This window comes from Pseudorasbora parva, chromosome 10 (genome assembly GCF_024679245.1).
Source record: "Pseudorasbora parva isolate DD20220531a chromosome 10, ASM2467924v1, whole genome shotgun sequence".
NCBI classification, from domain to species: domain Eukaryota; kingdom Metazoa; phylum Chordata; class Actinopteri; order Cypriniformes; family Gobionidae; genus Pseudorasbora; species Pseudorasbora parva.
Window position 1 is genome coordinate 9,175,881 of NC_090181.1, and position 26,007 is coordinate 9,201,887.

The 26,007-nt window shown below is 38.1% G+C and overlaps 2 protein-coding genes across 3 annotated transcripts; both read right to left on the reverse strand.

The window, feature by feature from the left end:
• Nucleotides 1–415: 415 nt before the first annotated feature.
• hhipl2 (HHIP-like 2) lies at nt 416–12,632 on the reverse strand. The gene is made up of 9 exons (XM_067454508.1): nt 12,245–12,632; nt 9,628–10,280; nt 8,102–8,245; nt 7,388–7,719; nt 5,069–5,195; nt 4,744–4,889; nt 4,548–4,629; nt 3,107–3,189; nt 416–1,880 (listed from the first exon to the last, which is right to left on the reverse strand). Exons 1-9 carry the CDS (start codon nt 12,590–12,592, stop codon nt 1,321–1,323), a joined length of 2,475 nt encoding a protein of 824 aa, XP_067310609.1. The 5' UTR covers nt 12,593–12,632; the 3' UTR covers nt 416–1,320.
• A 1,775-nt stretch (nt 12,633–14,407) lies between these two features.
• On the reverse strand, nt 14,408–25,972 carry susd4 (sushi domain containing 4). Of its 2 annotated transcripts, XM_067454510.1 has the most exons (9): nt 25,744–25,972; nt 25,129–25,293; nt 21,713–21,916; nt 21,417–21,590; nt 18,987–19,175; nt 16,782–16,973; nt 15,375–15,519; nt 14,918–15,303; nt 14,408–14,831 (listed from the first exon to the last, which is right to left on the reverse strand). In XM_067454510.1, exons 2-9 carry the CDS (start codon nt 25,256–25,258, stop codon nt 14,794–14,796), a joined length of 1,458 nt encoding a protein of 485 aa, XP_067310611.1. In that variant the 5' UTR covers nt 25,259–25,293; nt 25,744–25,972; the 3' UTR covers nt 14,408–14,793. The 2 variants fall into 2 exon arrangements, with proteins under 2 accessions (XP_067310611.1, XP_067310610.1); XM_067454509.1 differs by lacking the exon at nt 25,744–25,972 and having other exon boundaries at nt 25,129–25,663.
• Nucleotides 25,973–26,007: the final 35 nt, after the last annotated feature.

Below are 26,007 nucleotides of genomic sequence, written 5' to 3' on the forward strand. Positions count from 1 at the left end.
TTTTAAATAATAACTAATGTAAATGTACTTATTGTGTGGTTATCGTGTGGGTCAGTTTAAGGGTAAAGTTAGGGACAGGTGTGGTGGTATAGGTAAGTTTAAGGGTATGGTTAGGGGTAAGGGAACAGTCAATAGTGTAATTATTAATGTAACTACAGAAATTAAGATGTAATACAGCTAATTAAAAAATAAGTACAATGTACATATTTGTTATTTTAAGCAAACTCTGTTTTTGATCAATTTCACATAAAAGAAGCCTTTATATTTTACGCCATTATGTGTCTCCAGTAAATGCATTTTTAGGCACTGGAAAACAAGACAAAAATACTTTTAGGAAGAACATTTTTTTTTTGCAGTGTGATCAGATGAGACCATAAAAGTTATGTCCATATTCTAGTGGATGAAAGCAGAGGCATTCAAGCTACTTTTTTGTAGAATGATTTATTAAGTAGTAGATATATCTGGAAGTTGTATCTTCAAACTCTGAAGTGTTGCCAATACAACTCAAGACATTTACATTTAGAGAACATACCGACATATTGTAGTCCCTTCAATATATTCCTTAAAATGTCTTTACTTGGTCTTTAAAAAAGTATTTAATTTACCTTCATAAAACCTGCAGAAACTCTGAAAAAGGGGTTCCCCTAGAAGTCCAATATTACTTTTCTAGTTGACCTAGTATTGCAAACACCAAGGGTGTATCAAGCCATACCTACACCCATACTTACACCCATACACCATAGTTTACACCCTCATTTAGACTTGGTTTGGATCTGCATTAAATATAATTTGACTGTAAACAAGCCAAAACACTTCACTGAACGAACCATTTTTACTTATACCAAAATCATGTGGCACATGTTTGCCTTCTGTCTGTGTCTATTAAAGGAAAAGCAATGCCACTTTGGTTTTACATTTTAAAAACGTGCATTTTGAATGTTCTTAGGTATGTCATGAAATTAGCACATTTTACAATGCAATTTATTTTAGCTTCAAAGAGTTATGTTTAAGAAAGTCTTTCAAAAGCATTCTTACGTTTTTATTTAGAATTGATCCTTATAATTTTATCATTGCCCCGAACGAATTACTCAACCACATTCCAAAAATAAGATCAACATGTGAAGAATGCTCCTGTGTTGCATGCTAAGCGAAATCAGCTGTTGGTGCAGATCTGTTGTGGTTTTTTCTTTGGTCTCTCACATCACACATCTGACTGACCTCAGAGCAGCTTTCATTGATACATTGTTTGAACAGGATATCTTTGAATTCTCATTCCTGCACTACATTACTACCATCTAATTACTACGGCACACGCATGACTTATTTAAACATTTTTCTCTTTTTTGCGAGAGGGCTATTTTTAGACTTTTTGCTGCCGTCTTGATTCTTTTTGGAAGCAGTCGCCTTGGGTTTGCTCTTCACAGGTTTCTTCACCTCTCTGCCAGTCTTTTTCGCCTTCTGTAGCCATACATTAGGCTTGGTCACCTTGGGCTTGGTCACCTCTTTTGGTTTCTTTGGGTTGAGCGGTTTGGCGGTCTTTCTTTCCGGGACTCCTTTTATGGACAGTTTGGGATTGTGAGAGGGCTTTCTTGAGACTTTTTTGTCTTTCTTGGTTTGCAACATTGACTTCTTGTGAGGAGTAAGAGCTTTCTTAAGTGTTTTTGTGCTCACGTTTATTTGCTTCTCCTTTGATTGAGTTGTCTTCTTTGACTTGTCTTGGCGCAGTTTTGCCATAGTGGTTTGGCCCGTCTTTTCCTTCTTCGGTGCAGATGTGGATGGTTTGGCCATTGTGGGCTGGCGTGTGCCCGGTGGTTTCGTGGGGAGTATGATTTTTTCCAGTGGTGATCTTGTAGGTGTTTCACTTATGCCAAGCACAGTCACTAAACAAAAACATATATTTTTGAGTCTAGTTTTGTTACATAACACTTTGGCAATAATAACCAGGAATGTTGTGAAGTTGAAATAATAAAGTAATGCGATTATATGCAAATGCTTCATATTTCTAAGCGTTTCAAACTAAATTGTAAGTGTTTACCGCGTCTTTCCCTGCCGTGCTTTGGCTGATGCGTATGCTGTTTTTATGTGCGTAAGCCACAATATGTGCGTAGCATGATGACGCCTCGATTTTATGGAGCTTTTATTATGTTGCAGACGACCGCTTCTGCATCGCTGTTTATCATATTAGATACATTATTTGAGTGTATTGAAAGTTAGCCTATGTTATAATGCGTTCGCTCGGTGGCTGCTGTGAGATTCTTGTTGCACACTGAAGTAAGCTAGATCGATATTACGCATGGTAAAACATGGGACTCGCAGTAAATCAAGAAAACAAGATTTAAACAATAAGACTAACTGTGTTCAGCTCTATAACAGTCATTAGTTTTCTGTCGATGAATGTATCCACAAATTTGCTCACCTGTCTAATAAAACACATAATATATTATTATTCAATTTACACATTGCACCTTTAATACCTTTACCGTGTGTTTACGTCAGGACATAATGTACATTTTAAGGGTATGTCCTTATCTGTAAATGTTAGAAAGTCCAGAGAGTATTTCTATTTAGCATATTCTGAAAACAGTCTTGTTAAACGTCAGTCTTCAATGAATAAGCGCTGGCGCGCATGTGTCAAACAGACGGAGCGCAGTAGAACAGGATCGCAATAATTCTGACTAAAATACACATTTTGCTAAATATTTTTTGGGTAGAAATTAGGTGTAGGTTTACAATTCTACATGTAACACAAGTAATTTATGAGAGCAGTAACAGTAAAGGCACTATTGCTGAAATTAATGTAATATAATGTTTGAGTGAATGTGTGTTATCATTTTGTGCTTTATGTAATTTATAGGTTTTTCTTTTGTGCTAATAATGTACAGTATAGATGCATTGTTTTCATAGTCGTTATATTACACACTGTTTGGAGGACAGGCTGGATGTGGAATAACATTATTTGAAATAATGTATTAAAATTACCTTGTAATGAAATGTTTTCCTAGATTTTTCATCCGATTAATTGAAAAAATGATCAACAGATTTATTGATTATCCAAATAATTGTTAGTTGCAGCCCTAATATATAATAAAGATAGATTGATTCTTACATTCTCTGGGTGTGAATGGCACTTTCTTCCCTCTGACCTTCACTGGAAGTGGCTTGTATTTGCATTTTTCTGGAGGTGCTCGCCTGCAAACCAAAGACAGACAGAGGGGATGCAGAGAAAATAACTCCCATTAACCTTGCATGTAGGACTCCTTTAGTACAAATTTGAAATGGCATCATAATTATTTCAACACAAATTAATATGCGTGTGTGTGTGTGTGTGTGTGTGTGTGTGTGGGCATGTTTTTGTGACATATGAGGAGACAAATGTGTATGATGACATGGGTGTGACATAAGTATTACAAGGAGAGGGTGAAATATGAGGACATTGGCCATGTCTCCACTTTTCAAAATGCTTATAAATCATACAGGATGATTTTTTTTTAGAAAGTAAAAATGCAGAATGTTTCCTGTGATGGGTAGGTTTAGGGGTAGGGGCAGTGTAGGGGATAGAAAATACAGTTTGTACAGTATAAAACCATTAAGCCTATGGAATGTCCTCATATGTCACAAAAACAAATGTGTGTGTGTGTTTGTGTGTGTGTGTGTGTGTGTGAGAGAGAGAGAGAGAGAGAGAGAGAGAGAGAGAGAGAGAGAGAGAGAGAGAGAGAGAGAGAGAGAGAGAGAGAGAGAGAGAGAGAGAGAGAGAGAGAGACAGACAGACAGACAGACAGACAGACAGACAGAGAAGACAATGACCTCCTACTGCTCCTATTAGTAATGAATCTCTGGTTTTTACACTGGGCTAGTTAAAGTGGGATGAAGAATATGGAACATCTGAGATTAATGTATGGTAATGCTATTAGTGAGATTGATTTCAGATGTGCAGATAATCTCCTGTAGTCTTGCTGGTTCCAGCAGGAAGACTCTCTTAATTTATCCATCAGTTAATTATTTAAATCATCAAACCGCTTATTTGTGGTTGTTTGTAGTTATTTCACCATTTTAATGCAATTTTGTAAGTTATTTATCCTTTACTATACCTACAAATAAAACAAAATAAAATAATAAATTAAACGATTCATACATCAGACCCCCTATCTTACAGAATAGCATGAACAAATGATTGGGATATGATCCGTGATAGATAGATGATAGCAGATTTCCAGAAGTCTGGATGGAAACCATTTGGTGAAAGCATGCGCCGCAGATTCCAAGATTCCAAAGGAATAAAGACCACATGACGCTTAAACTGACACGTCCTGTAGTCCCTGTCTCCCAGCATGATGTCTTAACTGAGAGTTATCTGTTACATACGAGAACTCTTATAATGGGGAATTTACCCAATCTGTCTGTATGATTGCTTCTAAAGAGGCCATTGCTTTCTTCATTCACTGTACTGTCTACATATTATAGCTGGATGGATAAACGGTTGATAGATATTGCCTTCATTCGCACGAGAATCAGCATAAGTTGACAATATGTACCAAAAATATACACACCTGGATGGATCCACGAATTTGTAAAGTGTGCCAAAAGGAGACATTGCACTTGGGTAGGAGGTTGCTAGAAAATAAAGCTCTCCTTCAGAAAAAAACACAAAAACAAACATATAGTATGAATGATTTTTAGCCATATTATTGCTTATATTAGCCATATTATTGCTATTATTCATATTGCACCTTTACAGAAACCTACCCGCTTCATCCTCAGCAAATGAGATGATGAATTTGTGGTGATGATTTATGAGCCCTGGAAAAGAGCAGGTTGTAGTGTCACCCATGCACACATTCTTTTCCTTCCAACTCCCAGTTTTCTTATCCTCCTCCAGAGCCATTAGTCGTCTGAATAAGAACAAAGGCTTGAATTGTCATTTCTCCCAGACTTATTTTGACCGAATGACCTAAATATGACTCTGTACTACTATATACAAAATATGTACTGGAACTTTATAGTTATTTTCAGAAATGTTTTGACAGTTTTTTTTAAGTTGTTGCAATTCTGAAAGAGCGTCGGTCCTTACCCACTCATAAAGTCTCCAAAAATATAAAGACCGTTGAGGTTAGGTGATTCGCATCCTCTATACACATAACCTCCAGTTACGGATTTCCCAACATGGTGTCCATAGGCAAATATTGGAAGAACGTCATCTATTAAAAAACAAACAAACAAATAACATGTTTTTGGATTACAAAAGGTTTTGTGTCTTTTAAAACGATGTGCAAAACCGTTTTAATTTGATGATATAAACCTTTACTTTATTCAAGCTAATTTTTCATTCAATTTAATTCTAGAATGTTCTGTCATAATTTCCTGGCCTTTTATGTTGCATTGATCCTGAATTGGCTTTCTTTTATAAAACACAAAGGCCTATTTTCGCAGACAGGGCTTAGATTAAGCCAGGAGTAGGCCTGTTTAATTCAGTCATTTAAGAAGCTTTTATAAATGTGCCTTTTGAAAAAAAAAAAAAAATACTGGTGTGCATCTTCAAGCAAAACAATGGCAGTGAAATGTTTTTAGATATGTCAGTGCAAGTTGCTTTCAGTTAGCCTCTTACACTCAGGGCCATTTTTTGGGATTTCTGCCTGGATTTGGCCTACCCAAATTGAAAAGCCTCCCATACACACATACAGTGGTCTAGGTTCAAAATTTTGGTGTCATTTTACAGAGGAAACCCTTTGAAGTTACCTAAAACACTGCTAAAAGTGATAAACATGTAAGTATATGTTGTCTAAGCTGCAATAACCCCCCCCAAAAAATAGGCGCTTTTTGATTTTATTTTTAATAAATTCATTTTTGAAAGTGTGTAACTCAGGCCCTGTGTGCTCTAAGTGGTTTAGTTTAAGTGGTTAAGAAAGACCAAAAATGCCTGGGACTAGGATGTCTGACCTGCTTTTTTAAATACTAAGAAAGTATGATGATTTATACAGCCAAGTTTCGCATGTTTTCAACCCGCCCATAGGGGGCTGGATCTCCCTCACAGAATGTAAATGTGCTGCTCGGTCATTCATAACGGAGCGGTCTGAGCAACGTCTAAGCTTCCAAAGGCATGAACTGAAAACATGCCAGACTGAACACACACCGTGAATGACTGTGCGGTCATGAATGAATGCCAGTGCGGTCGTGCTCATTTTAGCTACGGTTCAGAATTAGCGCCAATTCAGGGGCTGGTTACTTTAATTGTGGTTTCACTAGCCTATTAATTTTTAATGAAAAACACAACAACAAAATGGTACAATGAAGAACTCTTTTAAATAGGCGCTTTTACATTTTGCTTTGAAACCAAATCTTCCGCGATCATCTTGTCTGTTTGCTCTCGTGATGAATGAACTCTGACTCCTGCTGCTGAGTGGCCTCGTAGGGCAGTGAAGCAAGTGCATTCTGGGAGTTGTTGTCTTCCACCCGCATGAGCCAAAAATACATTTTCTGGCTTTTCTCCGTCTAAAATAATTTCACATTCGGATTGCCGTTTGTCTGCTGTCTGTTAGCCATCACAACACTTCAACTCCAGGCACATCCCGCCTCTTTGCCCATTTTCAGTTATCCAGGAGGGACGTGCTTCCAAGATGCAAACGGCTGACTTTAGGCTTCTAAACTGCTCTTCAGAAACCTATGGGTGACGTCACGGACACCATGTCCATATTTTTTTTCAGTCTATGGTTCAGGTGCTGTTATTTCCCCCAACACAGGTGGCGGGAGGTGACAACACAGTCTGCTTTCATCTGGCTAGTTCTTTAGCATCGGTTTGGTGTGTCCCTACCTTTAATGAACGGTCAAAACGTTTTCAGTTTTTTGTTGAAAATGATGTTGTGTAAACAGCCCTTTAGACATTCTGCTTAATAGGGACTTTAAGCAACAGCTACTGATGGAATGCAAACGGCGACCGGAAGTAAACTGCTGTAGCTAAAAAATGCACAAAACAATAAGCAATAATAAAGAGGACAGCCTAATGGATCATTTAATTTAACAAAATACAATTAAAAAAAAAATGTAATATAGAAAATGGAACCAGAACACCGTTGCCGTTCTATCCACAGCTGATGCATTAAGTCCCTATTATCTTCTTAAGGATTCCACGGAATGAAAGAAAATGGTATTAGTGTTGGAATGCCATGTGAGTGAGTAAATCATGACAGAATCTTCCTTTTTTTTGAGTTAGCTATTTCGTTAAAATGTTTTGAAAAGCTCAGACTTCAGCATAGATTTATGGACTGGCCAGTGGTATGAAGTTTCTTTAGTGACCAATTTCATTGAGCAGTAAAACATCTCGGAATGCTCTGTTTGATTTGTCATTCTCTCTGACCCAAATGTGTTTGTGTGGTTATTCTCCGGTCCGGCTCACCTAGAGAAGAGTTCTGGCATAGTTTCATATCAAAGCATTCAAAGCCTTCTTTGGCCCTCCATCCATAATTTCCTCCCTTCACAATGATGTCAACCTCCTCATATCGATTCTGACCCACATCGCCACAGAAGATTCTCCCTCTGCCGTAACGGGTGAGCGGATCGCCTCGATCCACGGAGCAGCGCCACATGTTCCTCACACCATAGGCGTAGACCTCTGGCTTTGCATCAGGCTCTCCGAGAAAGGGATTGTCACGAGGAATCTTATAGGCCTTTCCATCTATACTGCTACCATCCACATCAATCCGAAGCGCTTTACCTAACAATGCTGATCTGAAACAGATTTGAATAGCAAAGCTTTTATGATGTGCCAGAGAGAGAGTTACTGGAAAAAGTTTTATAAAAAGCACTAAGCATGATTTGTGACACTCACAATATTAATTCTGCACCTGTTATTATTCAATTATATTATTCTGTTTTGAAAATTCAATAAACTATAATACGGATCTGCCAACATTGTCGCTATATGATAAATTAATATAATCTGATAACATCACTGTTTTCTCCAGTGACTGTACAGTCAAATCAAATTTTGTTGCAATATTGTCCTGTTTAACAATGTGAAGCGGCTTTAAAACAATCGTCATTGTAAAAGCGCTATATAAAGTTGATTGATTGATTGATTGATTATGAAATGTGTCAATTTTGTCCTTACCTGTTTTGAGAATTTCCAAACTTCCCAAAAGGGTCTCCTGCTTTTCCACCGTCTCCTGTGAAGATATATAGATATCCATCCAGACCAAACAGAAGCTGCCCGCCGTTATGGTTTGCTGCAGGCTCTTCAATCTCAAGAAGAACTCTGTAGATACAGATTTAAAACAGAAAAAATAAGGACGAAACAAATAAATATAAATTAGCCTACTGTTTTGAATGTATTTTTAACTTAAAGGGATAGTTCACACAAAAGTTAAGTTTGTAATTTCTTACTCACCCTCACGTTTCTTTGGAACAGAAAGAAAAGATAATTAAAAAATGTTTTTCAGTTCTTTATATAGAACTACAGTTATAAAGTTTTCAATAAAAATCAACAATGACATCAGTTTTGACTTCAATTACATTTGGTCGGGAAAGAACCAATGAGGTTTGATGTCATTAAAGGATTAATTGACTCCAGAATGAAAATTTCCTGATAATTTACTCACCCCCATCTCATCCAATATGTTCATGTCTTTCTTTCTTCAGTTGAACAGAAATTAATTTTTTTGGGGGGAAAGCAATCCAAGATTTTTCTCCATATAATAGACTTTAACGACAACCAGAGGTTGAAGACCCAAATCATTGCAGGTTCAAAGGGTTCTGCAGGATCCCAGTTGAGGAAAAGGGTCACGATTGGTTATTTTGTTAAAAATATATAAATATATTTACTTTTTCAGCACAAATGCTCGACATCATCACGTTGAAAAGGTTACGCAGGAGTGACGCTGGCAGAATAATATAGACCCAGTGCCGAAAAAATCCATCTCATGTTCTCCTCAAACTTTAAAATAGTCAGAGATTATGTTTTACCTTAATTTTTGTAAAGGGTGTTTGATTTAGGCTTTGCATGTTTGTTTTAACACTAGGTCGGTACTTCAACATGCGTGACCTTTCCGACATGATGACATCAAGCGCTGATGAAAGACCAAAGCTGATTCGAAAGACTGCCGTTCGCCAGTTTCTGTTTACTAGTAGCATGCAAACGCAACTCTATCGTCATTATGGCCCCGCCCACCGACTCTATACACGATGTGATTGGCCCGGCGAGAGTTAGGGGATTACAGCTCAGAAGGGTATTGAGAGTTGCTAGACGACACTTGCGGCAGATTAGATTTGCTGCCGCTAGGGTGCGTCTAGATTTCTAGGCTATCAAAAAACTTCTTTTTGACTGAAGAAAGAAAGACATGAACATCTTAGATGAGATGAGGGATGATATATTATCAGGAAATTTTCATTTTGAAGTGAACTAATCGCTTAACATGCAACCTGACGTGAATTTAAAAGCACTTTTTGTGCTCTTTTGGGAACTTGACCCACATATTGACCAAGAATATTGTATGCACAGAGCTGTGATAAGATTTTTAACTGCATGCAGATTTGAAACAACTTAGGTTAAAAAATAACAGATTTTGTATTTTTGAGAAAACCATTCAATATTCCATGTATTTTGATAGCATATGCATAAAACAGATCAAACCTATTAACCTCTCTGAGTGGGGGTCTGCCATGTTCATGTCATGAGCTGAGACCTTCATTTCGCTGATGCGAACTTTCTCCAGTTTGCCGTTGATCAGAATGGAGTAGTAGATAAAGAAGCGGCCATTGTTTCTGTACTTCGGATGGAAGGCGAGACCCAGGAAACCCCTTTCATCTCCCAGCCACGGTGTGGTCAACACCTCCCCGCTGATGTCCAGGAAGGGCTTCTCCAAGCGGCTGCCATCTCTCAGATACACCCATACAAAGCCTATCTGCTCTGCCACGAACATGCGGTGGGTGTCATCTCCGCTGTGGACCATCAGCACGGGGTTCCTCAGCCCATTGGCAACTTCTGTCAAGCACAGCTGCAGGCAACCTTTGGTGTCCTCTACCACTTTGCCCAGATTGCTGTACAGGTTATTGTTCCCCAGAACGTTGGGGTAGCAGTAGTCCTGGTCAGGGAGGTTAATGAGGTTACAGAAATGCGAGCGGTCTTTCTCACACGTCTCCTGCAGGGTCTGGCTGTTGGTTAGGTACTTAACCACAGAACGGCACTTGCTGTGGAAGTCTGAGCAGTACGTGAAGCACAGTCCTGGTAAGTGGCGCACTGGAGTGTACGGGTCTTCAGCATCAAACAAGTGTGCTGCGTAAGGAGAACACTCCTGCAAAAGAGCAATACAAGTAAGAAAGTCTGTCTGTCTGTCATTGTTGGCTCTGTAACGCTATCAATGAGGTTCACCTGACACTGACGCATACGAGGCTTCGTTCATACAACAGGAAAGCCTGTTTACACTGTCTGAATTCTGAGCCTCTTCAGGTATGTGATGACTTGACTTGGACATGGTCCTATTATAGTCTTGGTCTTGACTCTGTCTCAACCTTTTCAGGTATTGTCCTGGACTCAGACGCGAATGAGTTTAAACACCGTTATAATTATGTTAATTGATCTATAAAGGTTTGTTGATTGCAATTCAGAATCATAGTGGTCGTATTTTATGTGTGTTTAATTCATCCACTTCTTCAATAGGTAGCTGGTGAATTGGGAAATAGATGAATAGATGATTAATATTGGCAGTTCCATAGACGGTGTACTAGCCTGCAAATTATATTTTTTTGCTAGACTACTATGTGCATTGAAATATCAGAAACACAAAATGAACATATGTGAAGGCGTCTGTCTTTTTTTCGTCTTCAAGCCAGCCAATGTGTGAATGCAGATTTGAATTAAGCTGATGTTGACGTGCTGCACTGAATGTTCTAATCACACGTGTGATCATATGGAATGTAAAAAATATTATTTCATCCATCCATCCATCCATCCATCCATCCATCCATCCATCCATCCATCCATCCATCCATCCATCCATCCATCCATCCATCCATCCATCCATCCATCCATCCATCCATCCATCCATCCAATCATCCAATCTCTATTATAATTTACACTCTTAATTATATACAGAAATGGACCATGGTGAACATATTTAGACAGTCTGTGAACCCGTTTTGTTTTCAGACAGTTTAATATAACTTTCAAAAAAAGTTACTGTCACTCATCAATGGTAGCTGTCACAGTTGCTAGGCAACAAGAACAGTCCTCCATAGACTTCCCATTTAACAATGCTCATCTGACCTTCCTGGTCTTCGAAGGCGTGGCCTTTGAAGTTTGAGTCCTTGGAAGGATGCATCCTTTGAATTGGAACATAGCAGCACTGGTTGCAGCCCTGTTCCAACACATTATTATCAAATATTCCTGAAGAGATTAATTAGTTCAGGAGTATTTCATTAGATTTGGAGCAGTTGGCACCCCTACCCTGTAATATGACCTGTGTCCCACCTTAAACGCTTGTTAATTCAATTTCATCCTCCTTTGAAAATAAAACGCTTTGAAAGGTAACTGCACACATAAAAAAAAAGAAGCCTGATATGTTGGATTGGCCAGTGATAGGATTTATTATTTCCAGGCGACGTGTCATGCCTGTCACGTGACACACAGCAGCCACAAGCCTGTGTGACGGATTTATTGGTTTAATTGAATTTCCCTTTTTATTCGAAACATTTCCCAACTTGTTAAACATGATAAACATGATAACAAGATTCCCCTTTAAACAAGTTTAACACCTTTATGATTATGTTAATTGATAGCCTATATAAAGGTTAGTTGATTTCAGAATCAGAGTTCTATTTCACGTGGCTAAATCTTTTGGAAGTTGCATTCAAAATATATTTGGCTCAAAAATCTAAAGAGGCACGTGCACAAACAGTATAATATTTAGTCAAGCTGTCATATCTAACCGAATGTGAGCAATAGTTTTTACTAAAAGATGATGCTTCTTCTGTATTTATAACGGTGCATGCAGTCGAACTACTGAGAAGAACAGCAACAATTTAAACAGGTGCAGCAGGCTTCACACACACACACACACACACACACACACACACACACACACACACACACACACACACACACACACACACACACGAACCTTTAACTGTTTATAAAACAGTTAAGGTGCAGCAGGCTACACACACACACACGCACACAATAACCTTTTATAAAAACCCTTGTTAATTCATCAGTAGCACAATTTAAAGTTTATAATTGTTCAGAAAGAATCAGACATACCTGACACATTATATCTTTTACCAAATCACCGCACACTGCATACTCTTCTTCACCAATCAGGTCCATTATATCCCAGTATCTCGTTGCAATATTGTTGTCCGTTTTTTGGTCACAACAACCAAATTTCTCATAGTGCCTGCAGAACTCAAGGTGGTAAGGGGGTTTGAAAGGTGGCTGGTAGTCCAAACACTGAGGATGTGCCAAAGTGTGTCTCAAATAAGAGAAGTAAATGATTATAATGAGGCGTGTGAAGAGTCCTTGGAGCCATGCAGTTCTCTTGGTCAGCAAACTAACCTCAGGGCAATTTGCACGATGATGCTGATTTAGTGAACCCGGCTCTCTCGGCATTTTCCCCGTGTGCTTGGGAGTGAAGGAGTGTGTTTGCTCTTGAGCGTGTGTGTGTGTACAGTAAGTAGCAATGTGTCTGCTTAAGCTATATGTTGTGTGTGTGTGTGTGTGTGTGTGTGTGTGGGCGCGCGCCCCACTCTTCGTTTAATGTGCGCCTTTGATTTACAGGTTATCGTGTGTTCCATATGCTAAATTGGCGATGTAGGCTTTTTTTTTTAAACGGGATAAATGGTTAAATACAATGCATTTTTAAAGTAGTTCAAATTATGATAGGCTATAAAACTCGCTTCTGAGAAATAAAAAAAGACCCGATTTACAAAACTACCAAATTAATTTGATTTTGTATACTATTAGACTATTAGCCTATTATTTCTGTCAAGACTGTTGGTATCATAATTTAAAAGATGTATAGTGGTTTATTTATTTTTTATTTAAAAAAGGCCTACGCCGAAATATCAAAAATAAAATCACATAAAACATTTGTTTCAACATAGAGCCATCCATGCTTGACAGATGCACCTTAAGTTACATTTAAATACATTTAATAAAAAAATAAAAAATGTATATATATTGTTTTGTTTTATGTTATGCACGAAATGATTCGTTATCGTGTTTATTCAATTCCCAGGTAGATGAGATAAGCTTCCTGAAAACAAACTCATGTGTGCCACCTAGTGAACAAAATCCACTCAATGCAATATAATATATTCAACTGTTAGGTAAAAAGAAAACACTTTTGTTTAAGCCTAATTTAAGCATAAAAACACAAAAGTCAAATCCGGATTTGTAATTTAAAAACATTTCTATCTCATGAAGATTTTTGTCCCTATGGGTGACTTCAGATTGATTGAGACACTTTTTGCCGTTGGGATGACTGGGAAAAAGTGTCCTAATCAACCTGAATTCACCCTATATGATAACATGAAATGCATTTAACTATAAATAGATATTTCTCTATAATTTCATTATCATGATCGGTAGAATTTACATTGAATTTAAAGTATAGAATGTTTTAGTTTAGATCTTATCCAGATTAATACTTTCATACAATTTGTGAACTTTCAAAACTGCACAAATGTTCTGTATATTATGTTGTTTTGGTCTTTAGTGACATTTGTTGCTCTTCAGTGACAGACAAGCTCAAAGATAGCTCTTTATGGGATTCCTCATAAATCCATCCATATGCAGGGATCCAGCAACATGAAAGTGTTTAAAATGCTGCACACAAAGAGTCTCATCATTCTTTATTCCATCTGCCTCTATGGACTTTAAATGTGATTGATTATATCTAAACAATGTTCAGAAATTATGCAATTTTTTTAAAATAGCAGGGCGTATCTTGTAGTTATATTTAAAGGGATAGTTCATCATAAAACAATCGTGTATCTTCAGAAAATTTGGACTAAACCGCTCAATTCAAATGGATTAGTTTTACGATCTCTATAACGTCAAAGTGTCGGTTGCATAACTGTCAATGGAGGGGCAGAAAGCTCTCAGATTTCATCAAAAGATCTTCATTTGCTTTCCGAAGATGAACAAAACTCTTACATGTTTGGAACGACATGAGAGAGAAAGTAATTAATGACAGAATTTTTAATTTTGGGGTGAACTAACCCTTTAAGCAATTATCCTTATATTCAGCCTTTGGCATAAAGGAATCTTTAAAATTGAGCCTATATATAACTATATCTATATGGAACCTTTTTTGAATAAGCATGATCACAATTTTTACTTGTTTGCAGTGCACCTGCCTTGTACCTTCGTCCTTCCACCAGGACACATCCACACTGAACTTTAATAACATAGCATTAGATGTAAAGTTAACACGTCATTTATTAAAGAAATATTCCTCATTTGTTACAGCCCATTTGAAAGCTGTCCAGAATGCAGCGCATTGTGAAAGTCACAAGGAAAATAATTTAGGATACTTGGAACGTATATATTTTGTGTTGTGGGAAAATCAACATAATATGCAATGGTTTAATGCATAGTTCCTTCATGAGCAAAAATTGGGAGTTTATTTACTTTTTGATTATAATTTTTTATTGCCTATCCTTCCCTGCTGTGCTCTTCATTAATTGTCATCCTTACGAGCAGTAATTTGGCCTGTGTCATGTTGCTCAACAAAATCATGAAAGCTGAAATAATTATCAGTGGAGTGAAACAATCTCAAGTGTCACATTTTCAGGTAAAAGTAACAATCAGCAGTCCTCTTCACCATCCTCCACGAGAGGAATTTCTGCAAAATACAAAGCAAAACATTGGTCACTGGTATGATAAAACAGTGTTAAACCACTAGGTGGCAGCAGCAGCCTGCAGCCTTACCGTCTGCAATGTCTATGCTCGGGCTTGTGGAAGCGGTCTCTTCCATAGAGGTGACGGCATTGGTTTTCTCAGACATGTTATTTAGTCCACCAGCATGGGAAGAAGATGGCTGCATGCCTTGAAGACATTCTGATGTGTCCGAGATGCTATCGCAGGTCTCTGCCTCACCTGTGTCCAACGGCACACTATACTGACTCCCTGTATGCCCGGGATATGAGGGTGGGTTTTGTTCTTCTGAATGCTGTCTGCTCCCCAGACCAGCAGGGGGCAGATCGTTAGGCGGCTGACAATAAGTACCACCAACAGCCTCTTCATAAGAGGGAAGTGGCACAGCAACACCATCTACAACCAGGATGTTTGGATCCTGGCTTTCATCTTGCTCTTCACTGAAAAAAAAAAGAGTTAATAAGTAAGGCAATGAAAGATCTAATGACACTGACTATTATATTGGTTGTACCTTGGACTTTGCTGGGATTTGCATTTGAAGTGGAACATCTTGGCTGTGATGACCAAGAGCAGGGCTAGCAGCACACTAGTGGCCGTACACGCCACTACTTTCCATGTGGTTAGTAGAGAATCTTGAAAACCAGGCCAGGTTGTCTCTATGGGGGAAAAAGGCTGGACTTATTAACCTGCACTGTGCCAAGTTTAAAGGGAAAGTTCACTCTGAAAGGAAAACTAAGTCTGCATGCCGTCTGCCCATCTTTTATTAACGGACCACAAAAGGAGATTTAAAAAAAAATGTCCCACTCATGGTCATGCATATAATGGCTGTGAATAGTGACCAGCATTAGGCTTTTTTAAAACAGACACAAACTTATCACAGAATGATCCCAAGTGTTAGGTATACAATATGAAATTTAATGACAAAATACGTGCTCTGATCAGGGTGTTTGGGGCCGATTACCAATTACTGGAAGCATTTTTGGCCGATATTAATCAACATGACAGATGACAGAAATAAATAATACGGCATGATACATAGAAAATAAAAGGGCGCTGTGTAGTATTTAGGAGGGGAAGTACTTAAAGAAATGAATATATGTATTCAGCAAGGATGCATTAAATTGATCAAAAGTAAAGACGTTTATAGTGTGACAACTGTTTTCAACATTGATTATAATCATTAAAGTTTCTTGAGCAGCAAATCATCATATCAGAATGATTTCTGAAGGATCACGTGACACTGAAGACTGGAGTAATGATGCTGAAAATTCAGCTAAAAAACTTAATTTTTTAAAATATATTCAAATAGAAAACAGTTATTTTACATTTTAATAATTTTCACAATATTACAGTTTTTTTTAAATAAAATAAATTCAGTGTTTGTGAGCATAAAATACTTCTTCTGAAAACATTAAACACATTCAGATCAACCTTTTTAATGGTATTGTATATATGCTTACCAAGTCTGCATTTATGTAATACAAAAAAATACAGTAAAACAGCAATTTTGTTAAATATAATTATTTACAATTCAAAATAACTGTTTTCCAACTGTTGATGTCAAAGCTCATTTTTAGCATCATTACTCCAGTCTTTAGTGTCACATGATCCTTCAGAAACTGAAAATGGGTGTGCTGCCTAATATTTTTGTTTAGGCAGTGAAAGAAAAGAGAATTTTCTTAAAATATAACTTTTTGTAACAATGTAAAAAAAGAAAAAGGCTGACCAATTAAATTCCATTTGTTTCGAAACACTGTATATGTGTGTGCATAATTAACACATACAAATATCCATTTTGTAAATGTCATAAAACTTATTCAACATGAAAGAAAAATGTATCTAATTCTTGCTAATGCTTCATAATTACACGTTGTTCCGAATTAAAATATTTTATCAAAACTGATGCAGACTGATTTACCATCTTTGATGCAGTAGAACTGCATTTGTGGAAACCATTGCCCATACTGGCAGGTGATGTACTTGTAGTCATTCGCTAGAGAGTAGCCAGGATAACAGTAGTATTCTACGACCGTCCCGTGAATGTAGCGGTCACATGGCTGTGGGTGGCACATGTAATCTCCGTGTTCTATCATCGGGGGTAAGGAGCAAGCTGCGACATCAGAGACAGAGAAAAAGACATCTGAATCAGAGAACTCATTTCCATTTCAACAATTTAATATTTGTCCCTGTATTTGTTTACAGACACTTCAAAATAACACTGCTTTCTGCTAACATTAGGCCTACTGCAGATCTTCTTAATGCCATTTTTAAAGTAGCTTTCAAACGTTTGCATATAGATCTTGAGGTTTATTTTATCTTTCATGTATAGAGAATACCAAAGGGCCTGGTACACTATTTTCTGTATTAAGTGGCCGTGAGCATGGAAAGACGTGTTCATTGCGTGCACACTTAACAGTGGACTTTGTTTTCAAGCGCTCAGTTCACTTGCATATGTGCATTCTGTGCGGACACAAACATTTGGGTGATGAAGAAAACGTCACACATGTGGTTAAGTACACTACTATATACTGTAAACCGTTAACAAGGGGTATGCTCACATGACAATGATGTATTAAAAACGGAAAATTTTTGCTTTGTGTTTTTCGCTTACAGATGAAAACGTTTTCAAAATGAACCCTGCTCATATGGATTTGCGAAAACGACTAAATGCGCTGTATTATTCATGTCAGGTGATGTCACTTTTCTAAGAAACACTACGCATCTATACACTAATAATATATGTAATGCACATGTATATGACACCACCGTTTTCACAAATTCGTGTTTTTGTAGTTTACACAGAAATGTTAACTGTATCGTTTGCTTTTTTTAGGCCCACCTTAGGCCAAATGTCCCTGGAGTTTTCATGGGTACTACAAATGCAATTATAGTGCAATTATAATCATTATAAAAAAGATAATAATACCGTTAGATAACAATATTTTAACGATTTTATATAACAGTTCTTTTTGGTTCTCCAATCTGATTGGTTGAGAGCCTTTTCCAGCCACCGACTGTCATGGCAGTCGAGAAATCCACCATATTTCTTTACAAATACTATTGTTGTGTGTGTTGGAATGTAGTTTTAAATATGTGAATGTAGAACTCATATATTAACATAGTGCCTATTTTACAATTTAATATTTGGTCTTATTAATCTATTACATGTCTCAGAGCAAATCGATTTTGGTTAAGGGGAAAATTAAGTTTCGTAACTTTATTTTTAACGTTACAATGTAAAAAAAAAAGTGTGTAAAAATATGAATGAATTTTCCGTATTGTTTTTTTTACAGGTGTTTTACCTGTATTTTGAATTACACGTTGCATTAGTTTGTGTTTTAAGGGTTAACGGAAATTTCCGTAAAATTACTGGACAATGTACTGGCAGAAATTACCAGTACATTTTCCGTTTTTATTATTTACAGTGTAGGCTTTATTAGTTATAAGTCCTGTATGGCCTACTAGAGCGCTGCTTTTGTACGTTTGACTAAGTTGTTTGTGTGTGTATTTCCTTTTATCTTTTATAATGACTATTGCTGTTAATTTAAATATTATTGATCAATACATGTTCTTTTATATAAATATTATGCCGAATTTGGTGTTTAGAAAGGGTCCGTTAGCGATTGAACTACTCGACTTTATTGACAGTTATATTATTACACCACCCGATGGCGGTAAAGTCTTTATGCGTGCCTGATTGTAAACAAGGAAGTTGTTTTAGCACTATCATTCTTTTAAAAAAACAAAGACAAAGATATATCGCCTTCCTCAACAGACATTTTGATCAGCTGATTTTTTTTCTTATATAATGGGTATAATATGGACATCGACCTGAAGGATTAATTCTACATCAGATGCAGGTAATACACTCGTTTAGTCAAGCTGGCTCTCTCCCATGATACTCTACTACATAATGAGTGTATTAATAAAGCGACTCAACATTCCTTCATTACTAAGACATTTTAGAATTAGAAAAAGAGGCTTGGGCTCAGATGTTATTCTGTCAACTTGAGATTTGAATCTGTGGCAGAAGGAAGTTCTGCACAAAATAATTTTTCTGAACATAGCTGTGGATTTGTTGATTCTACAACTCAAAGCTGAGAAATGATTTAGTGATATTTACCCTCAACATCAAGGCACCGGGGTGGCGTGTCCGACCAGATGAGGTTATACATGCATTCCAGAAGTTCAGGTCCCTCCAACTTGTAACCGGGAAAGCACTGGTAGTAGACTACAGTCCCAACAGGCACGGAGAACTCTGTTTCAGAGATGTTCATGTAACTGTGTGGAGGTATCAGCGGCCGTAGACAACCTGTGGAGACAGAGGACAGCACATGAAACCCTTTCCAGGATCTTAAAGGGGTGGTTTACCCCAAAATGTAAATCATTGCGTTATTTACTGAATGCTGTATGGTACCTTAGATTTTGAAGCCCATAAAAACATCTATCTATTATAAAAGTCTTCTGGGGGTTAATAAAGGCCTTCTGAAGCGAAGCAATGTTTTTTGTTAGAGAAATATCCATATTTGCAATTTTATAAACTATAATCACTGGCTTCCAGTAGAGGCCTTATGCGAGTCGAGTTCCGGCAGAAGTGTGACACGACGCATGATGTTTTGGTGAACGCGGATGTACAGAGCAAAGAAAAAGCTCTCAGGGTAAAGGCTAATGCTATTTAATGCACTTTATTTACACTGTTCAAGAGTTGGATTCTCATGCTAAACCTGTGCAAAATTTCAAAAAACAAGACTCTTCAAAATCTATGGTACCATTCACTGCCATTATAAAGCTTATTAGAGCCAGGATATTTTTTAAATATAACTCCTATAGTGTTTGGCTGAAAGAAGAATAAACAGGTCATATTCAGGTGCTGGTCATATTATTAGAATATTACCAAAAAGTTGATTTATTTCACTAATTCCATTCAAAAAGTGAAACTTGTATATTCATTCATTAAACACAGACTGATATGTTTCAAATGTTTATTTCTTTTAATTTTGATGATTATAACTGAAAACTAAGGACAATCCCAAATTCAGTATGTCAGAAAATATTACTTAAGACCAATACAAAGAAAGGATTTTTAGAAATTTTGGCCAAATGAAAAGTATGAACATGAAAAGTATGAGGATGTACAGCACTCAATAGTTAGTTTGGGCCCCTTTTTTCTGAATTACTGCAGCAATGCGGCGTGGCATGGAGTCGATCAGTCTGTGGCACTGCTCAGGGGTTATGAGAGCCCAGGGTGCTCTGATAGTGGCCTTCAGCTCTTCTGCATTGTTGGGTCTGGCATATCGCATCTTCCTCTTCACAATACTCCATAGATTTTCTATGAGGTTAAGGTCAGGCGAGTTTGCTGGCCAATTAAGAACAAGGACACCATGCTCCATAAACCAGGTACTGGTTGCTTTGGGACTGTGTGCAGGCGCCAAGTCCTGTTGGTAAAATAAATCTCCATAAAGTTTTTCAGCAGCAGGAAGCATGAAGTGCTCTAAAACTTCCTGGCATACGGCTGCGTTGACCTTGGACCTTAGAAAACAGTGGACAGACACCAGCAGATGACATGGCACCCCAAACCTTCACTGACTGTGGAAACTTTACACTGGATCTCAAGCAACGTGGATTGTGTGCCTCTCCTCTCTTCCTCCTGACTCTGGCACCCTGACTTCCAAAGGAAATGCTAAATTGACTTTCATCAGAGAACATAACTTTGGACCACTCAGCAGTCCTTTTTGTCTTTAGCCCAGGCGACACGCTTTTGACGCTGTCTGTTGTTCAAGAGTGGCTTGACACAGGGCAACAGCTGAAACTCATGTCTTGCATAAGTCTGTGTGTAGTGGTTCTTGAAGCACTGACTCCAGCTGCAGTCCACTCTTTGTGAATCTCCCCCACATTTTTGAATGGGTTTTGTTTCACAATCCTCTCCAAGGTGCGGTTATCCCTATTGCTTGTACACTTTTTTCTACCACATCTTTTCTTTCCCTTCGCCTCTCTATTAATGTGCTTGGACACAGAGCTCTGTGAAGAGCCAGCCTCTTTTGCAATGACCTTTTGTATCTTGACTTCCTTGTGCAAGTGTCAATGGTCGTCTTTTGGACATCTGTGAAGTCAGCAGTCTTCCCCATGAATGTGTAGCCAGAACTAGACTGAGAGACCATTTAAAGGCCTTTGCAGGTGTTTTGAGGTAATTAGCTGATTAGAGTGTGACACCAGGTGTCTTCAATATTGAACCTTTTCACAATATTCTCATTTTCTGAGATACTGAATTTGGGAGTTTCCTTAGTTGTCAGTTATAATCATCAAAATTAAAAGTAATAAACATTTGAAATATATCAGTCTGTGTGTAATGAATGAATATACAATTTTCACTTTTTGAATGGAATTAGTCAAATAAAGCAACTTTTTAAGGATATTCTAATTATATGACCAGCAGGATAGTTTAAATGATGGGATAATTTTCATTTTTGGGTAAACTATCCCTTTAAGAAGATATCATTTTTGAATCATTGTCAGATTTGTTTTGGATAACTGGCAATGAGTGACTTGCATCAACCTTGACAAGTTGGCTGATTATCCCACGTCCCGTCGGCTTGACATACTGATTCCATAGTTTCCGTGTCCGGGTACCGGATCTGAAATCCCTCATGGCAGCTAATAATGAGGCTGTCGCCAGGCCTGTATGTCTTATTTGTGACATCAGCATCCTCGATGAATGGAGGAAGACAATCTTTGAAAGACAGATTCGATAAATACATAAACGCTGCAACAGTTTTCACACAATTACAGACGAAAAAGTACAGATTATTAATGAGTTACAAAACTGAACTATTTCCATTTGAGTAGCCCCACCTTCAGAAAGGCACACTGGTTTAAGGCTTGGTTTCCAGCCTACCGATCCATTGTGGAAGCGCGTGCAGATAATCTTGGCCGGCCCCTTTAAGCTGTAACCATCCACACAAGAGAACCTCGCCACCGAGTTTTCGAAGAACACACCGGTGTTTGGGGTTCTGATTCCGTGCTCAGGAAACCCGGGATCCTTGCAGAACTGCTCCACTGAATGTACACAGAGAAGAACCAGAGTCACGCATTTAAAGCAAAGAAGACATCTTATGATTGTGCCGATGTCAGTGTTTGATCCTAATGTCTGTAATTTGGTAATTTTTTGTTCTATATCAAGCTTTATCAAGCTTTAATATACTCTTATATCTGCTAGTAAAGTATTTGAGAAATCTATTACTTGTACAAAATAAAAAAGATATTTGCGACTTTTTGTCTATAAAAAGTTTCTCACAATGTTGACTTTATAACCAGTAACTTTAAAGGGGTACTTCAGCGCTGGGAAGATGAATCTGTATTTAAAGGGGGGGTGAAACACTCAGTTTCAGTCAATCTCATGTCAATCTTGTTAACCTATAGAGTAGTATTGCATCCTTCATATCTCCGAAAAGTCTTTAGTTTTATCATATTTATAAAAGAAATATAGGCTGTACCGAGTCTTTCCGGAAAAAACCGAGCGCCTGGAGGCGTATCGTGTGGGCGGAGCTAAAGAATGACAAGCGCGCAAAGCGGTGACGTCCTCAAGCGTGGAGAAACCCATCTATCTCAGCTAATACAGATAATGATCCACAATCAAATCTGAGGGAGAAATAAATTGAACAGGAGAAACGGCAACATCAGGATGTCCGTCTCTGTGGTATGTAAGTTACTGTATTTAATGGCCTCTCCACATTTCTGTGTGTTTACTCGCAGTGTATGAGGACATGATTCGGTTTATGGACTATTGTATGCGACTAGACCTTAGAAGTAGCAAGCAAAATGGTTTTGCACGTCAGAATACTGTAACGTTATACAGAGAACAACAATGGAGTAACCGTTAACAGTTAGCGCATTTGAATGACGAAGCACGAGATCGTGTCGTTTACTGATGTTTACTCATGCGTCTGTAGCCAAAAGCAGAGACATTTGAGGCAGTTTAAGTTAACTCACCGGCTGCTTCCAAAGCAGGACCGAAGCTTTATCGCTGGGACTGCTCCGTCAAAAACACACTTCTTTGGTATGATTTGGTGAAGTCCTGACAGCAGTGGCGTATAAATCCATTTTGAGACGCAACTGAAACGATGTTGTGAAGCTTCCCGTCATTTCTGCGTTCAAATCGGTTCAAATGCAGCGCTGCCTTCCCGGAATGCTGTGCTGAAGTGTTGAAGTCGCTCGACGTCACCCATAGGAATAAAGTGGAGCGCGGCGCCACATAAGTGTTCACGGAGGACTGGATTTGCACCTGAGAGACTGTTTACAGCGTGCTCTAGTCACGCGCGCGCGCACCCTACCGGGAGAAGAGCCCGTACGGCCCATACAAGGACCTTCCGCTCTTATTAACGTCAAGTAGACCCATACTCAAAAAAAACTCGCCGAAACTTGTGAGAAACCGGAAGGAGTATTTTTGACACAGAAATACTCCATCAAACGTCCAACATTAGTTTTTGAAACTTTGTCTATGTTTAGGATGGGAATCCAAGTCTTTAACAGTGTAAAAATCTCAGTATGCATGAAACAGCATTTCACCCCCCCTTTAAACTGGGTCATTAATGTAGTAGAAATGTGAAATTATTTTTGAATTTGGTGCTTTCTAGACTGAGAAAAGATAGAAAATGTATTTTTGTCTCATGGGGATGAAAGACTACAATTCCCAGAATGCTTAGCTGCCCTGTGAGGCCATTCCCAAAGCCACCGCTACTGGATTACAGTGACTGAGTTCAGAAAGTACAATTAACTACTGAACGTGTGTGTTCAATATAATGATCGAGTTGCCGCGTGAGTCTCACAGCAGACTCAGATTAGGAGTCAGATTACATTTAACGTCATAAATGAGCTCTCGTGATGAGAGCTGATCGCGACCACATTCGCGGCATACATTCACAACGCGTTTTAAGTTCATGCCTTTGGAAGCTTAACTTTCATAGAAATTAATTTGAGAAGTTAAAACACTTACATTGCTTAGCATCCGTTTAAATCAATGCCTGTAACTGAGCTGTGCTGTAAGTGTGATCTCCATTCCCCATGCACGAGTTGAAAACATGCGGAAATGGCTCCCTCTGCTGGCTGTAGTCTTTAGCCTCTGGGCAAACATTCCTCTCATGACTTCAATTTGCGTCAGGAGAGGAATTTTTCCAGAAATAAAATGCATAAATCTCTAGTCTCAGGGGGATATAAGAGGGGGGAGCACGATCATTTGAATATACTCCAGGGTTTCTACTGATACAAAGCCATATGCTAATCGCTGAAGTAACCCTTTAAGTTGATATCATGTAATTCTGACTTTGAACTCACAATTGTGATTTTATATCATGTAATTCTGACTTTAATGCAGTTGTGAGTTTAAATCATTTAATTCTGAATTTATAACACATTTGTGAGTTTATATCAAACAATTCTGACTTTAAAAAACTCAATTCTTTTCAGACCTTTCAGATGTAAACTCACAATTGTGAGGGATAAAAGACAGAATTCTGTGATTTAAAAGTCGCAATTACCTTTAAATTATTTTATTCCATGGTGGAAACAAGCTTCCAGACAGATATGGAAAGCTGACCAAGTCTGGTCAGTCATGGTGTTTCAGTTTATTCAGATGATACCAGTTTCATAACTTAACATGCTTTAGGATCACGATTTAAATCATAAACAACAAGATGGAAATTCTCTCTTCCTGGATCTATCTTTTCTTAAAATTGTTATTATCCTTTATATTCTAAATATCGTCTTACAACAACTTCTATCACCTCAGGGGGGTGTTGATAGTGAGCTCATTTCTAACAGAAAAACTGTTAGTGTTACAACTCAGCCCTTGTTACAACACTCCCCTGAAGTCTCTCCAGCATATCAATATATTATATAATATATATCAATATATTTCCTTCTACATGAGAAAACACTTTTTTCTGCTGAGATGTTTGTTTCACTCAATGTTAGATGTGTCACCTTCATAAAATGTTATTATAACCACGAGGAGCTTAGATTTGGAATTTTATGAGTGTGTTTTTTGGCTTGTTTTGAATTTTCTGCTTTGTCATGACCAAAGGTTATTCAATATAAAACAGGCAGCTGGAAAGCAGCATCGTCATCATGGCACTAAATGACTTTTATATATCAGAATTGGCCGGGGGGCTTTTGCCAATTTCAGCGTGTCCCACAAAGGAGGTCCTGTATCCTCATCATATTCCCAAATCCTTATCAATTATGTAATCCTAGCCTTAATGCAGATCTCTTACCTACTGTGTTAACCGGGAAGGCGGTGACCAGAAAAGGAAGGAGGAGGAGGAGGATGGAGAAAATAATCTGGCCGTAGACAGGATGTCCAAACGCAGATTTCTTGCATTCTTTATCACCATGATGAAACATCTTTCATTGAATACAATTCATCTGGTCACACTGCTCTGAAATGATGATGACAACGACAAAAAGCTAGGTAAAACGTCAACATATTAGGATTGCATCATGGATTTTCAGCCCCGCAGAATCTCCTCGCCGACGCGCAGAACATGACGACCAGTAAATCCCCATATCAATTCGTAAATACCAAAATAGTCTTTTCGGCAACACGTGTATGGCATATCCGGCACGCATTATTATGCATTATTCAAATGTCCTCGGCAGATCAGAAGAAAGCTCGCGCAACATAACGATGCTGTTTAAATGTACGATGATCAAGATGATGATGAAAAATGCGTCATACGCGTCACTAGTCTACCTTACCCGGTTGAAAGCCAAGGTCTAATGACGCTACAGTGCTGTTTTAAAAATAGTGCTCGTTCGCTGCTACAGGTTTTCTAGTCATACATATGATTCCCCCCCCCCCATACATATGATTCCCCCCTGTCACCTACCCACTGATGTAGTACATTGGAAATCAGTTGCGTCGTAGTTTTTCTCTCCCTCAGCAGATATTCGAGCTGATCAAGCTGATGATATTCACTGGAATAGGCCTAATGATGTTGCTTCTGCTGTATAGGCTAGATCCTTTCTTCACCGGAAAGTTATCCAGCCTCTCGTGGTAAAAGTAGGTTATCTCGTGATGAATTATTATAGTCTATAGGTCAAAGTACCAAAGAGTAATGTAAAATGAATAACAGGGAAGCAATGTGTATGAT

Excerpts from the sequence above, each read along its gene's own strand:
- hhipl2 (XM_067454508.1), bottom strand. The coding sequence starts at position 12,592 with ATGCCGAGAGAGCCGGGTTCACTAAATCAGCATCATCGTGCAAATTGC. Across the intron at positions 4,890-5,068 it reads TTTGGAGACTTTATGAGTGG|ACGACTAATGGCTCTGGAGG; the intron begins GTAAGGACCGAC and ends GTTCTTATTCAG. Across the intron at positions 3,190-4,547 it reads AAATTCGTGGATCCATCCAG|GCGAGCACCTCCAGAAAAAT; the intron begins GTGTGTATATTT and ends TTTGGTTTGCAG.
- susd4 (XM_067454510.1), bottom strand. The coding sequence starts at position 25,258 with ATGTTTCATCATGGTGATAAAGAATGCAAGAAATCTGCGTTTGGACAT. Across the intron at positions 15,304-15,374 it reads AAATCCCAGCAAAGTCCAAG|TGAAGAGCAAGATGAAAGCC; the intron begins GTACAACCAATA and ends TTTTTTTTTCAG. Across the intron at positions 14,832-14,917 it reads GAGCATAGACATTGCAGACG|AAATTCCTCTCGTGGAGGAT; the intron begins GTAAGGCTGCAG and ends TGTATTTTGCAG.